Genomic DNA, 13,031 nt, shown 5'->3' with positions numbered 1-13,031 from the left:
GGACTCCAGACTTCCCTTTCCCATGCCACATTGACCACCTCTGACTGGGGGATCCCAAGGCGTTCCCAGGCCAGTGTGGCAAGATAATCTCTCCACACTGGCCTGGGTTTTCCCCAGGGTACCCTCCCAGATGGATATGCCTGGAACACCTCCCTACAGAGGTGCCCAGGAAGCATCCTTACCAGATGCCCGAACCACCTCAGCTGGCTCCTTTCAACGTGAAGGAGCAGCAGCTCTACTCCGAGCTCCCCACGGGTGCACTGGGATACCAATTAAATAACTGCAAATTATAAAGAAGACAGTGCTTATACGGCCGACGGTATTTTAGTATTGCGTTATGTTTTTAAGTTTACTAGAACGTTATTGCAATATTTAATTATTAACCATATATTTAAATGTTTAAGTAAAGTAGGAGTGATTTGGAGTATGTTGAAACATAATGTGTTAATCTCAAATTTATAGGTTACCTGTTGTTGTCACGTCGCTAGAGGGCAGAAACACACACACACACACACACACACACACACACACACACACACACACACACACACACACACACACACACACACACACACACGTATATATGGCTTGTTCTGGTCGCCATCTTGTGATGGTAATTGAAGCAAGTAAGTTTGTTGTTCACTGGCTCTACCACCCTGAATAATTAGAAGTAATCACTTATTATGATGCACGGCTAAATATCTCACAAAACTGATTATGCTGTGAAAGCCATCTATTACTGAGCTGTAAGTCAAAATGATTCATTTTGAATGAACATGTAATATGTTGCACTTTGTCATATGTACAAAATCATCTTTTGTGTGGATAACTGTCATCAAGGCAATTACACAATTATTTAGAAAAAAACTGCATTTAAAATGTTTTAATTGTTGTCTTTATGGGTTTTTTTTTACATTAACAGCAGAGGAAAAATAATTATAACTCATGTGAAAAAGTCATATCCACAGATTAGATACTACAGAATTTTATATGAAAGGTCACAACCACTATGCAAAACCTGAGCTGAATGTCACAAACATTCTGGGGGGAAAAAGAACAATTAAATAATGAAAACTGAAGGAAAAACCCATTATAGTCCTAATGCACATAATGTCATAAAATGTATATTTCTTTATTTTAGCAATCATTAAAAAATGCTTTATGAGTTTAGTTTTTATTCAGATTTTCAACAGGTCCTACCTTATATCACACTGAATGCAAATATGATCCCACTTGTTCTTCGTCATAGAATGTACACCTGCGACAACTGCAAAGCCACGAGTGGTCCAGTACAGTAAATATCATGACAGATTACTTTATTCCAGAGTTAGGTTACTGTTAGCAATGTTACGGACACACATGATGCAATGTGTAATTATGGGTGGCATTTTGTTAAGAAAAAAAAAAAAAAAGAAGTTAAACTGATGTTTAAGTGTTTTCGAGATAGTAAATCTAATTTATTTATAAAGTGCTTTCAAGTCAAACAATCAAAGTACGCTTCAGTTTAAAACGCTAACATGCAAAAAAAAAAAAAAAATGAACACACAAAATGTATACACAAATAAACACCAACAAATTGTCTACTTAAAAAAATCCAAAAACAAAAGCATTTAAGTAGTTTAAAGAGCAGATATGGCTTTTTATGACCTATTAATCCAAAAACTCACCTTTTTTCTCTCTGTTTATAGCAAACATATTTTTTTATTTTATCATGTAACATTTTAAATTGACATTGTCGGCATAGTTGATTGATTTTGTTGTTGATTTGTTTTAATGTGTTTTGTTTGTGTGAAACACTTTGAAATGTTTTTCCCTGACAAATGCAACACAAATTATGTCATAATTATTATTTGTATTTTTATTGTTGTTATTAATGTGGCATTGCCAAGCTGTACCTGTTATTCATTTGGGCATGTGTCGCTAATTGGGGTTGCTCGTTATTATGTTTATTATTTCGTGTTGTGTTGTACATTGTGCATTGTTTTCCTTAGCTGATTATAATTTTAACCGTTTGTTTTGTTTATGTGCCATTTCCCGCTGTAGCATCTTCGAAAATGCTACAGCAGCGTTGCTCAATGGTGCAATGTGGAGGTAGTTGCTTCACTGTGTTTGTTGGAAATTATTTTTCCCCACTTTTTAATCTTTTTCCATGTTCAAAATAAAGATTTAATCAATTCTTTCACAAATGTCACATAAATCTCACATGGGTCATGACCTTACAACTTGAACAGAAACAAAAGATGTGCATGAGTCCACACTTTGTGTCTGATGGGTGTCTATGTTGTTTAATGTTATAAGTTCTTCTGCAGCCAGCTGATGGTTCCCCTGATCATCCGCTTCCCCACGTCAAAGTCCAGAGGCCAGAATGAGAAGCTGAAGCAGCCGTGGAACCCATCCTCGTAGTGGTCACTGGTCACGGCGACACCTGCGTCCTTTAAGCGCCGTGCGTACATCAGGCCGTCGTCCCTCAACACGTCGTACTCACAAGTCAGAATGTACGTCCGCGGACATTTAGCCAAAACCTCTGGCTCTGCCAGCAGCGGCGAAGCCCGCACATCCACTAGACCTGGCACTTCCTTTATGAACTGCTGTGACCCCTTTTCTGCCACGACAGGCTTATAGTGCTTCCTGTACTTCGGGGAAAGAAGGACAGTCCAATTCACCCGTCCCCGGAGTTCTAGAGATACGGTGGAATGGTGCAAGGCGCTGTGGTTGTTAGCGAGAAACTGTGGCTGCAAAGAAAGATCAACACCGAGGTACTGCAGCCAGAACTGCACCATGAGGGTGCGGTAGAGGATGGGTATGAACTGATTCTCCAAGTAGGAAGGCGTGTGGAAGTCTAGAGCTTGAAGCACTGGGTAGATCAAGGCCTGGATACTGAATTTCACACTCATGCCATCATCTGTGGAAATCTACAAAAAAACACAGAGGGCTCAGACTATACAGAAGGGTTTGGAGCTAATGCCTGAAAGAAATGTTCTCTACTCGTACCTGCTGAGAGACAGCAGCAGCCAGGTTCCCCCCAGCGCTGTCTCCTGCTACCGCCACACGCTCGGGGTCAATGTTATACCTCGCCAGAACCTCCGGAGACAAGAAGTGCTTGGCTGCAGCCAGACAGTCTAGATACGGTTCAGGAAAATGCACCTCTGGATACATCCGATACCTGCAAACAGTGCCAGGTTTTAATTTACAGGGTTCATACCAACAATTATCAGTTTTCATTTACCTTTAACACTGAAATATATTTTGGAGTTTCACTTGAACTAGCTACAGCATCCTATAATTACATCATGCTCATCGGGTAAACACTCGTAGAAATCTTAAATGTGTGAAAATGTTGGATTCATGATGATTTTCATCCAGGTTTTAAAGGTTTAAAAAAATGAAAATGGTCTTAAAGAAAGTATTAAAAGGGGTCATCCTGTGCAAAGTCACCTTTTATATTTTTACGTGTCGAGTGTTTAAACCTCTGGGGCCGACGCCGTCGTATACGACGGCTAAGACCAAGCTTTACTAAATTCTAAACTTTTGAATGATATGAGATAGAAACTTACTTTTTTTTGCTGAAAAATCTAACTCCATGGACTTTCGAGCCAGGCATCGGCCATCTTTGTACTCTTCAAAGAAGCTGTGTGATGACGTGCGCAATGTGAGTGTCCAATCGGAATTAGTTCACTGTCACATGGTTTTCCAAAATCCAATCGTAGGGCAGATTTACCTCACGTGAAAAGCCAAAGATCATTTTTAGGAGTGATATGTTACTAGTTGAATAACCCCCTGGGTGCTCCAATGAGTACATCCAGTGCACCCTGTGCCATTACGCACAGTGATCAGTGAAAGGAGGAGCACACGGAGAGCCTTTGATGACAATCTCACATGCTCAAACAAAGAGTGTGTATCTATCAGGATTGCTCCACTAGTTTGCATGTGAATGTTACTGGATAACTCTGTTGCTTTCTCTGCATAAAGCACTGTTTATCATATCAATGGACAACAAAATGCACAGACCATTTTGTATATATTGTTCAAAATGTGCATTTGTGTTCATTGTTTGAACCTTTTTGTTGTACAGTCTTCCACACAAGACCTCAAATTACCTTTATAAAGTATTAAAACAGTTGTTTATTATAGTTTGCTGTGTGTTTTGAATAAATGTGTGTGGAAAATCAATTTTCGCTGTATTTCTTCCTTGCCTATTTTTGATTGTAAACCTTTATTACACTTATAAAAGACACATAAAACTTGATTGCGGGATGCAGGGAGAGCTGTTAACAGCCATAATAAAACATTTATGCCAGGCGAGTGAACTGTCCAAAAAATGCCCTCGGACCCCAGAGGGTTAATGTTAAACATCTCCGAGTCCCGTAATTCTGTTAAGTGTTTTTACAAGATTCTCCTCACTCAAGCATCATTTAGGCCTGAAACAGCTTGTTTGAGACCTTTATGACATATGTAACAGAAGTAGCCCAAATGTTCTGATTTTACTTCATATTATTAACCCCCCCCCAACACACACAAAATGGCCCAGGATAATAACTTCATTCATTCATTAAAAATAAAAATTCCTGATATGCAAAACTGAAAACTATTAAATCACATAGCAATACCACCTTAACTGTTGAGATACAACATATGTGTTCGTGATGTGTTGTTTTTGCAAAATTCACAGGTTTCACGGCTAATTTTTTACTAAATAAAATATTACTATAATGGAGAGTGAAGTTTTTTTTTCACTGTTTTTGCATTTAATTATATGTGATTAAGTTAGACTTGGATTAAATTTGAATTATTTGCAAAGCTTGTAATTAATTAGATTACATTTTTTAAACACAACTGAGTTATTTAAAATGTTTCACATCCGATCAGCACCATGGATAGCTCACTTTATATAAACTGTTGACATGCATTTTTTTTCTTACGAGCTTCTTTGGGAAACGTATACAAATAAATACATTTGTAGAAATGCTTGTAGAAAAAGCCCTGAACTCTTAAACTACAGAAAAATTCTGTATTTACAGCCAGAGACATTCAAATATTGTTAGCAAACAAGCAATCATTGGGATCAAGGTCATGACTGCCTACCTGTTTGTTACCCCCCCCACCAATTCATTTTGCTGATTTCTACTAAATGCGGTATGACAATGAAGGCTGACCCTGAAACCGCCCTTAATTAATTGAATATGGCAAAGGTTGAAGGTCAGGGAATTTGATTTTTCAATTTGATTTGAAACAAATGTAGCACATGCTTTAGTGGATTCCAGAATACCATTAATCAAGGCCAGCCAGAGGTCAATCATTTGGATGAAGTTCAACGTCATTGGAGTTGTCAAATATCATGTTGTCGTAGCACACAAAGTACGATTAGCTCATTTAATTAATAGCAATCAGTATCTAGATTAGTCAATGAGGAAACAACAGGCAACTGTTGCAGGAAGAAGCAAACTTACTCAACGGTGACCACAACGGCATTAAGCTCATCAGACAACAACCAGTTCAAAGTGTCGTACGATCCCTCCTCTAGTGGAGATGAACAAGAGAACGTTATTCATTTTACCATGAACTGAGACACATAATTTATTGCAGCAGTGTCACAATACATTTACTGTGTGTTGAAAAGTGAATACAGGTTAGTATCTTCTTCACTCTAAAATCTACTTAAAATCAGCCAGAGCACTCGTACTCACTGCCACTGCCCAGGGCCCAGCCTCCTCCATGGTAATACATCACGGCCCTCCTCAGATGCCCCTCCCCACCAGTGGGTGGCTCATAAATGCGCACGGGAACACCTCCGAAAGTGGTATCGCTGACCTTAACTCCAGAGACAATGCCCTCACCAGACCCAAAGCTGCCAAAAAACTGTGCCAGGCCCTCAAAATGACCTATAGTTTTCCTGATTGAGAGGATGTAATCGTCAAGGCCCAGAAATTTCTCAAAAGCAGCCTACAGAAAGAGAGAAGACAGAAGGTAAGTAAATACAATTTCAAACATACAACCCCTGGCAATAATTATGGAATCACCGGCCTCGGAGGATGTTCATTCAGTTGTTTAATTTTGTAGAAAAAAAAGCAGATCACAGACATGACACAAAACTAAAGTCATTTCAAATGGCAACTTTCTGGCTTTAAGAAACACTATAAGAAATCAGGAAAAAAGATTGTGGCAGTCAGTAACGGTTACTTTTTTAGACCAAGCAGAGGGAAAAAAATATGGACTCACTCAATTCTGAGGAATAAATTATGGAATCACCCTGTAAATTTTCATCCCCAAAACTAACACCTGCATCAAATCAGATCTGCTCGTTAGTCTGCATCTAAAAAGGAGTGATCACACCTTGGAGAGCTGTTGCACCAAGTGGACTGACATGAATCATGGCTCCAACACGAGAGATGTCAATTGAAACAAAGGAGAGGATTATCAAACTCTTAAAAGAGGGTAAATCATCATGCAATGTTGCAAAAGATGTTGGTTGTTCACTGTCAGCTGTGTCTAAACTCTGGACCAAATACAAACAACATGGGAAGGTTGTTAAAGGCAAACATACTGGTAGACCAAGGAAGACATCAAAGCGTCAAGACAGAAAACTTAAAGCAATATGTCTCAAAAATTGAAAATGCACAACAAAACAAATGAGGAACGAATGGGAGGAAACTGGAGTCGTCTGTGACCGAACTGTAAGAAACCGCCTAAAGGAAATGGGATTTACATACAGAAAAGCTAAACGAAAGCCATCATTAACACCTAAACAGAAAAAAACAAGGTTACAATGGGCTAAGGAAAAGCAATCGTGGACTGTGGATGACTGGATGAAAGTCATATTCAGTGATGAATCTCGAATCTGCATTGGGCAAGGTGATGATGCTGGAACTTTTGTTTGGTGCCGTTCCAATGAGATTTATAAAGATGACTGCCTGTAGAGAACATGTACATTTCCACAGTCATTGATGATATGGGGCTGCATGTCAGGTAAAGGCACTGGGGAGATGGCTGTCATTACATCATCAATAAATGCACAAGTTTACGTTGATATTTTGGACACTTTTCTTATCCCATCAATTGAAAGGATGTTTGGGGATGATGAAATCATTTTTCAAGATGATAATGCATCTTGCCATAGAGCAAAAACTGTGAAAACATTCCTTGCAAAAAGACACATAGGGTCAATGTCATGACCTGCAAATAGTCCGGATCTTAATCCAATTGAAAATCTTTGGTGGAAGTTGAAGAAAATGGTCCATGACAAGGCTCCAACCTGCAAAGCTGATCTGGCAACAGCAATCAGAGAAAGTTGGAGTCAGATTGATGAAGAGTACTGTTTGTCACTCATTAAGTCCATGCCTCAGAGACTGCAAGATGTTATAAAAGCCAGAGGTGGTGCAACAAAATACTAGTGATGTGTTGGAGTGTTCTTTTGTTTTTCATGATTCCATAATTTTTTTCATCAGAATTGAGTGATTCCTTATTTTTTTCCCTCTGCTTGGTCTAAAAATGTAACTGTTACTGACGGCCAAATTTTTTTTTCCTGATTTCTTATAGTGTTTCTTAAAGCCAGAAAGTTGCCATTTGAAATGACTTTAGTTTTGTGTCATGTCTGTGATCTGCTTTTTTCTACAAAATTAAACAACTGAATGAACATCCTCCAAGGCCGGTGATTCCATAATTTTTGCCAGGGGTTGTACAAGTTCAATCGTGATCATTTTTGACTACATTCAGTTCAGAGTCGAGCCCATTCGATAAACTGTAAAGTCGATAGGAGCTACTTGTAGATAAATTGATATTGGTGTTTATAATGGCTGATAAATGACAAAAAGAAACAGAGAGATGAATATCAAGGACAGCAAGAGTGCTGTCATTGCACAGTATGTCCACCAGGGGTGCTCCCCCCGTCAACATGTTTGTTGAACACTAGAGGTGGGCGATACTGGGAATTTTGGTATTGATCTGATACCAAATAAATACAGGCCCAATATCGCCGATATCGATACCGATACTTTTTCATATTTAAGCTTCATAGATCCAAAGGATCCAAAAGACCTAGGATAGAATTTCGCCAAACACTGTATGTGACAACAAAATACTTTATTATCACAATCAACATTTTTGTTTAAAAAAATATCACTCAACACAACTTAAAACAAAATATCCTGAGGTAGAGGGCTGACAAACCACAATACAACAAAATTAACACACCACAACAAAATTGGCTGGCGCCGCTGAGCCACGTGACGGTGCAACAACACAAGACCAGAGGGGATAGGGTGCGCTGCTCTGTGTTGTGTGACACAGGGCAGCGCTGCTCTTACAGACAGAGAGTAGACTTTGATGAATCTGCGTGCGCAGCAGTCAGTGCATGCGGGAGAGAAAAAGAGCATGAGTATCGATCTTTTTACACAAGGATCGTTCAATATCAATACCGGCGTTGGTATTGATATTATCGATATTAGGATCGATCTGCAGCTGGCAGAAGAAGACTGTGCATGTTCATGGGTTCTGGGTGGTTGCTAGTCATCATGTGAAATGGATAAGATTTGAAAAAATGAAATATAATGCAATGGTAAAATACCCTCCACTTATAAGCATTATCTTCTTCATAATTTGCAGTTTTTAATTGGTATCCTAGTACAAAGTGTGTATATATATATATATATATATATATATATATATATATATATATATATATATATATTATTACATTCATTATTATGATCCTATTATCTGTTCAATAAAATCCCTGTATCAATCAACCAATCATAAACAATATTTACATTTTAACGGCATCTGCAGGGAGGGTGCATGTGTGGGCATACATGAGCTTTTGACATGAGTGGAAGTTAGCGGAAGTTAGCATGCACACTGACATCCATGAAATGTCTTGTAAATCACTTTAGAGGTGTTGTCAGGTTATATAAACAGCATTTTCAGTTTTAGAAGTGTTTATTTCTCGTTAGCTTTTACATAATATATGACAAAAAGGTTATATTTGCACATAAACGAAATGGAGTTTGCAGGTAGCTAGACGAGCTACTGATATCACTACGCTAACATCTGCGAAATGTCTTATAAATCACTTCAGAGGTGTTATCAGGTTCCAAAAACAGCATTTTCAGTTTTAGAAGCATTTATTTCTCACTAGTTTTTACATAATATACGTCAAAGAGGTCATATTTACACACAAACAAAACAGATTTTGCAGCTAGCTAGACCAGCTACTGATGTCACTGTGCCGCTCTACTCTGATTGGCTGTCACCCTCACACCTCAAAAAAAAAAAAAAGAAACAGAACAGAAAGAAAGAGAATGTGACTTTTAACCCCTAAAAATAGGTCAAAATTAGCTATCTTTGAACTTGTCCATGGTCTGTGTCCCAAGAATGCTCTCCGTGAATTTGAAGACTGGCATTAATAGGACTGGACTTATTCTGAACACAGACAGACGGTCAGACGCAAAGTCTTCGCAATACCTGATAGCCATGTTTGATGGCCTCGGGTAAAAATGCAACAAATATAAAAAGGATGCTGAACATCAACTGCTCTGGTTTTCATTCTGCCACCATAGAATTACCACATTGTATTTACAGCTTGTTCCATCATAGGAGTTTGGCTGCATTTTTTTTTTTATACACAGCAGTCTTATTTGTCAAAAGTAATATATTTATAATAAGTATTGAATTTCAAGTTGAAATTCAAACTGCATTATGTTATGTTATCTTTGCAAGGACTCGTTACAAAAATTGTCAGGTAAGTCTTTGTTTATGGTATATTTATCTAGAAAAATCAAAAATGCTGATCGATTTGCTGCCATATCCAATTTTAAGATAATCAAATATCAACATTGGTCGTAAAACTCCTGTTAGTATTGGTATTAAAGGGCCGGGTCCCCCATTTGTTGCTTTTTGCAGGTACATCATTTCTACTTTTTGCACTGTTGCAGTTACAGACTTCTGCCTTTTTCTCTTCCTTTACAACAAACTAACAAAGAAGTTCCTCCTTGGTGTTTCCTGAACTCACTGTCCTGATAGGAGACATTATTTGGTCTTTTTGAGCTGTTATTAAGCTGTTATCGTGTTATTCATGATAATTCCCTCTTTTCATGAATAATAATAAGGGTGTAACATAACAAAATGTGGAAAAAGTGAAGTGCTGTGAATACTTTTTAGATGCACCATATGCAGGACATTATAGATGAAAGTCTACACTTCAATCACATTTTTATTGAGTCATTTTGAATCTATTGTGACGACGCAACAGACGCAAAATTACAAAAATTAAGCCACTGTGCAAATATGTATGTACCCAACTGCGAACACCTTATATAATTTAATCTGCTGTGTGGTCAACATACAGCAAATAGCACAGTATCCAACAAGTAAACCATCCTCTGTGCTGATAAGCGAGTGAAAAACATTCACCCTTGTGCTGTTTTTCAAAATGTGGAACAAAGGTTAAGGCCAGACCGGAACCGTCCTCACGTTCATACAGATGAATCACCAGATAAACACAACAGCCCAAACATTAAATCATGACTCTGAAAAAAGTATTTTGTTTGAAAATAACATATTATGGCTCCACTAAGAAGAAAAACATTTTTAGCTCTGCCAAAGAAATTGGGCGGAGGTTATGTTTTCACCCGTTTGTTTGTTTTGTTTGTGAACAGCCTGGAACCCACAACTTTTTCATATGTCGTTATGATTTTTTTTTTTTTTTTTTTACAGAGTATTCATATCCTGATAGGCAAGAAACGATTAAATTTTCAAAGGTCAAAAGGTCAAAGTCAGGAAAAAAGCAAGGAAAATTGGAAAAAATCCCCATCCTTTAACAGTGAATACATTTTCAAAAATTCATAACTCTGTCAAGAAAGATCCAATTTCTTTCATATTTGACAGTATTATGTCGGATGGTATCCCTTATCAACTGACAAAGTTTGATCCGAATCTGATCCAGATTCCAGATTTTGTGGCTATTTAAATTTAACATTGAAAACTCCATTTAATGTATATTTTACATTATATTTTAATCAAACATGCCCCAATCACTCTCATATTTGACAGTGAGGTGCAGACTGGCACTCACTATCCACTGACAACGTTTGATCCAAATCTGATCCAGATTCCAGATTTTGTGGCTATTTAAATTTAACATTGAAAACTCCATTTAATATATATTTTACATTATATTTTAATCAAACATGCCCCAATCACTCTCATATTTGACAGTGAGGTGCAGACTGGCACTCACTATCCACTGACAAAGTTTGATCTGAATCTGACTTGGATTACGAATTTTGTGGACATTTGAATTTAATATTGAAAAGCCCATTTAGTGTACATTTTGCATTACATCTCAACTAGAAGTGTCTCAATCACTCTCAGTTTTCTGTTATGGATTTACCCTTTTGATCTATATTTTAGCGTTGGAAAAGCGACATCTAACAGGACTTCAACCTTGAAAATTTATTCAAAAGTACAAAATTTGTGGAATTGAAAACTAGTGTGGTGGAGGTTTACGCTCTACAAGTGCAGTGCTCTAATCCAATTAAAAATGCAGGACTTTTACCAGAACACTATGAAAACACCAAATATTAAAGTTGCAGTGTGTAGGATGTCGGGGTGTGTATTAGCAGAAATGGAAAATAGTATTCATACCCATCTGTTCATTAGTATACAAATAATGACTGTTTACGAGTCATTATTTGTATACTATATTTGTATTTAGGGGAGGTGAAGGTCTAGTGCTTAAGGCGTTGGGCTTGAGACCAGAAGATTCTCGGCTCAAATCCCAGCCTGACTGGAAAATCACTCAGGGTCCTTGGGCAAGGTCCTTAATCCCCAGTTGCTCCCGGTGTGTAGTGAGCGCCTTGTATGGTAGCACCCTGACATCGGAGTGGATGTGAGGCATTATTTGTAAAGCGCTTTGAGCGCCTGATGCAGATGGAAAAGCGCTATATAAATGCAGTCCATTTACCATTTTACGAGTGCAATGGTATGAATATTTCATTCTGTGAAACTGCACATGGGTAGAATAAATTATATTCTGACAACGGTCACATCACAACCATAGAATTTACTCAAATCAACCTTGACCTGAGGACCATCTTTCCACAAAATTTTATTGCAATCTATAAAACATTTCTTGGATTTTATGCGGGCCAAACAAGCAGACAGAACAAGCGAGCCAGGGAGGGAGGGCTGTCCACATAACCTTCATTCTCCTGGCACAGTGGTTAAAACGCCTACCTCCCAAACAGAAGGCCCCCTAGTACAAGGCCACCTGTGCCCCCTTCTCCAGGAACATCTGGAGCTGTGCCAGCAAAGGCCTTCGACATGAAACCTGTGCCAAATTACCACACAGATCCACCACTTGAGCACCCAAAAGGGATTCTAATAACATGCAACATGAACGTCTTCTCTCAAACAAACACCTTTTTGTCCCATGACATCAAAGTATTCCACTATGAATGAAAATGTGATCTTTTCTGCATAAAGAACTAAATGTGCCTCGAGTAGCAACGCTGAGGGTCTACCGGCCAAGGCCACCATCTAATGTTGGTTTTAAGAGCCCTGTAAAAACTGGAACAGCACAAAATGTTTGCGTTCAGCTTTGAATACACACTTTGGCAGTGATCACACTCCGTATATTTTACAAAACAACAGTTCTGGCTTAAACTGCTGTGCAGAAGAGGCAGTGTTGATGTAATGGATCAAACTTCAAATCATCCTGCAGTGTAACGCAGGAGTAATTGATGAGTGGATTGAGTGTGTGACACAGGAGGAGCACAGAGGAGTGCAGCAGGCTTCCTCACCCAGTGCATGGCCGTGCGGAATCCCGCATCCAGCAGAATCAGCTTCCACGGTTCCTGGATGGCATCGGGCAGCGGGATGTAGATGTAATAAGCAGCTGACACGGTCAGCAGCAGTGAGACAAAAAGCAGCAGCGGCTTCATCTTCTGTGCAGTCAGCTGATCCTGTCATCCGCAACCTGCACGAGGTGCCAGGAAGCGCTCACGTCACTGAAAATAAAAGCACAGGATGAAGCCCTT

General features: G+C 38.6%; 1 protein-coding gene and 1 long non-coding RNA gene across 2 annotated transcripts in view; one reads left to right on the top strand and one right to left on the bottom strand.

The window, feature by feature from the left end:
- Window positions 1–1,430: 1,430 nt before the first annotated feature.
- nceh1a (neutral cholesterol ester hydrolase 1a) lies at window positions 1,431–13,008 on the bottom strand. The gene is made up of 5 exons (XM_034159496.1): window positions 12,795–13,008; window positions 5,685–5,940; window positions 5,448–5,517; window positions 2,992–3,163; window positions 1,431–2,912 (listed from the first exon to the last, which is right to left on the bottom strand). Exons 1-5 carry the CDS (start codon window positions 12,933–12,935, stop codon window positions 2,292–2,294), a joined length of 1,260 nt encoding a protein of 419 aa, XP_034015387.1. The 5' UTR covers window positions 12,936–13,008; the 3' UTR covers window positions 1,431–2,291.
- LOC117500729 overlaps window positions 5,828–13,031 on the top strand; it is a 30,676-nt gene continuing 23,472 nt past the window's right edge. Inside the window, exon 1 of the long non-coding RNA XR_004557836.1 lies at window positions 5,828–5,964. This is a non-coding gene — a long non-coding RNA (uncharacterized LOC117500729). The remainder of the gene's footprint in view (window positions 5,965–13,031) is intronic.

Source organism: Thalassophryne amazonica, chromosome 19, assembly GCF_902500255.1.
Source record: "Thalassophryne amazonica chromosome 19, fThaAma1.1, whole genome shotgun sequence".
In the NCBI taxonomy this organism is placed as follows: domain Eukaryota; kingdom Metazoa; phylum Chordata; class Actinopteri; order Batrachoidiformes; family Batrachoididae; genus Thalassophryne; species Thalassophryne amazonica.
The sequence above is the reverse complement of the archived record's forward strand: the minus strand, read 5'-3'. Positions and strand labels throughout refer to the sequence as shown.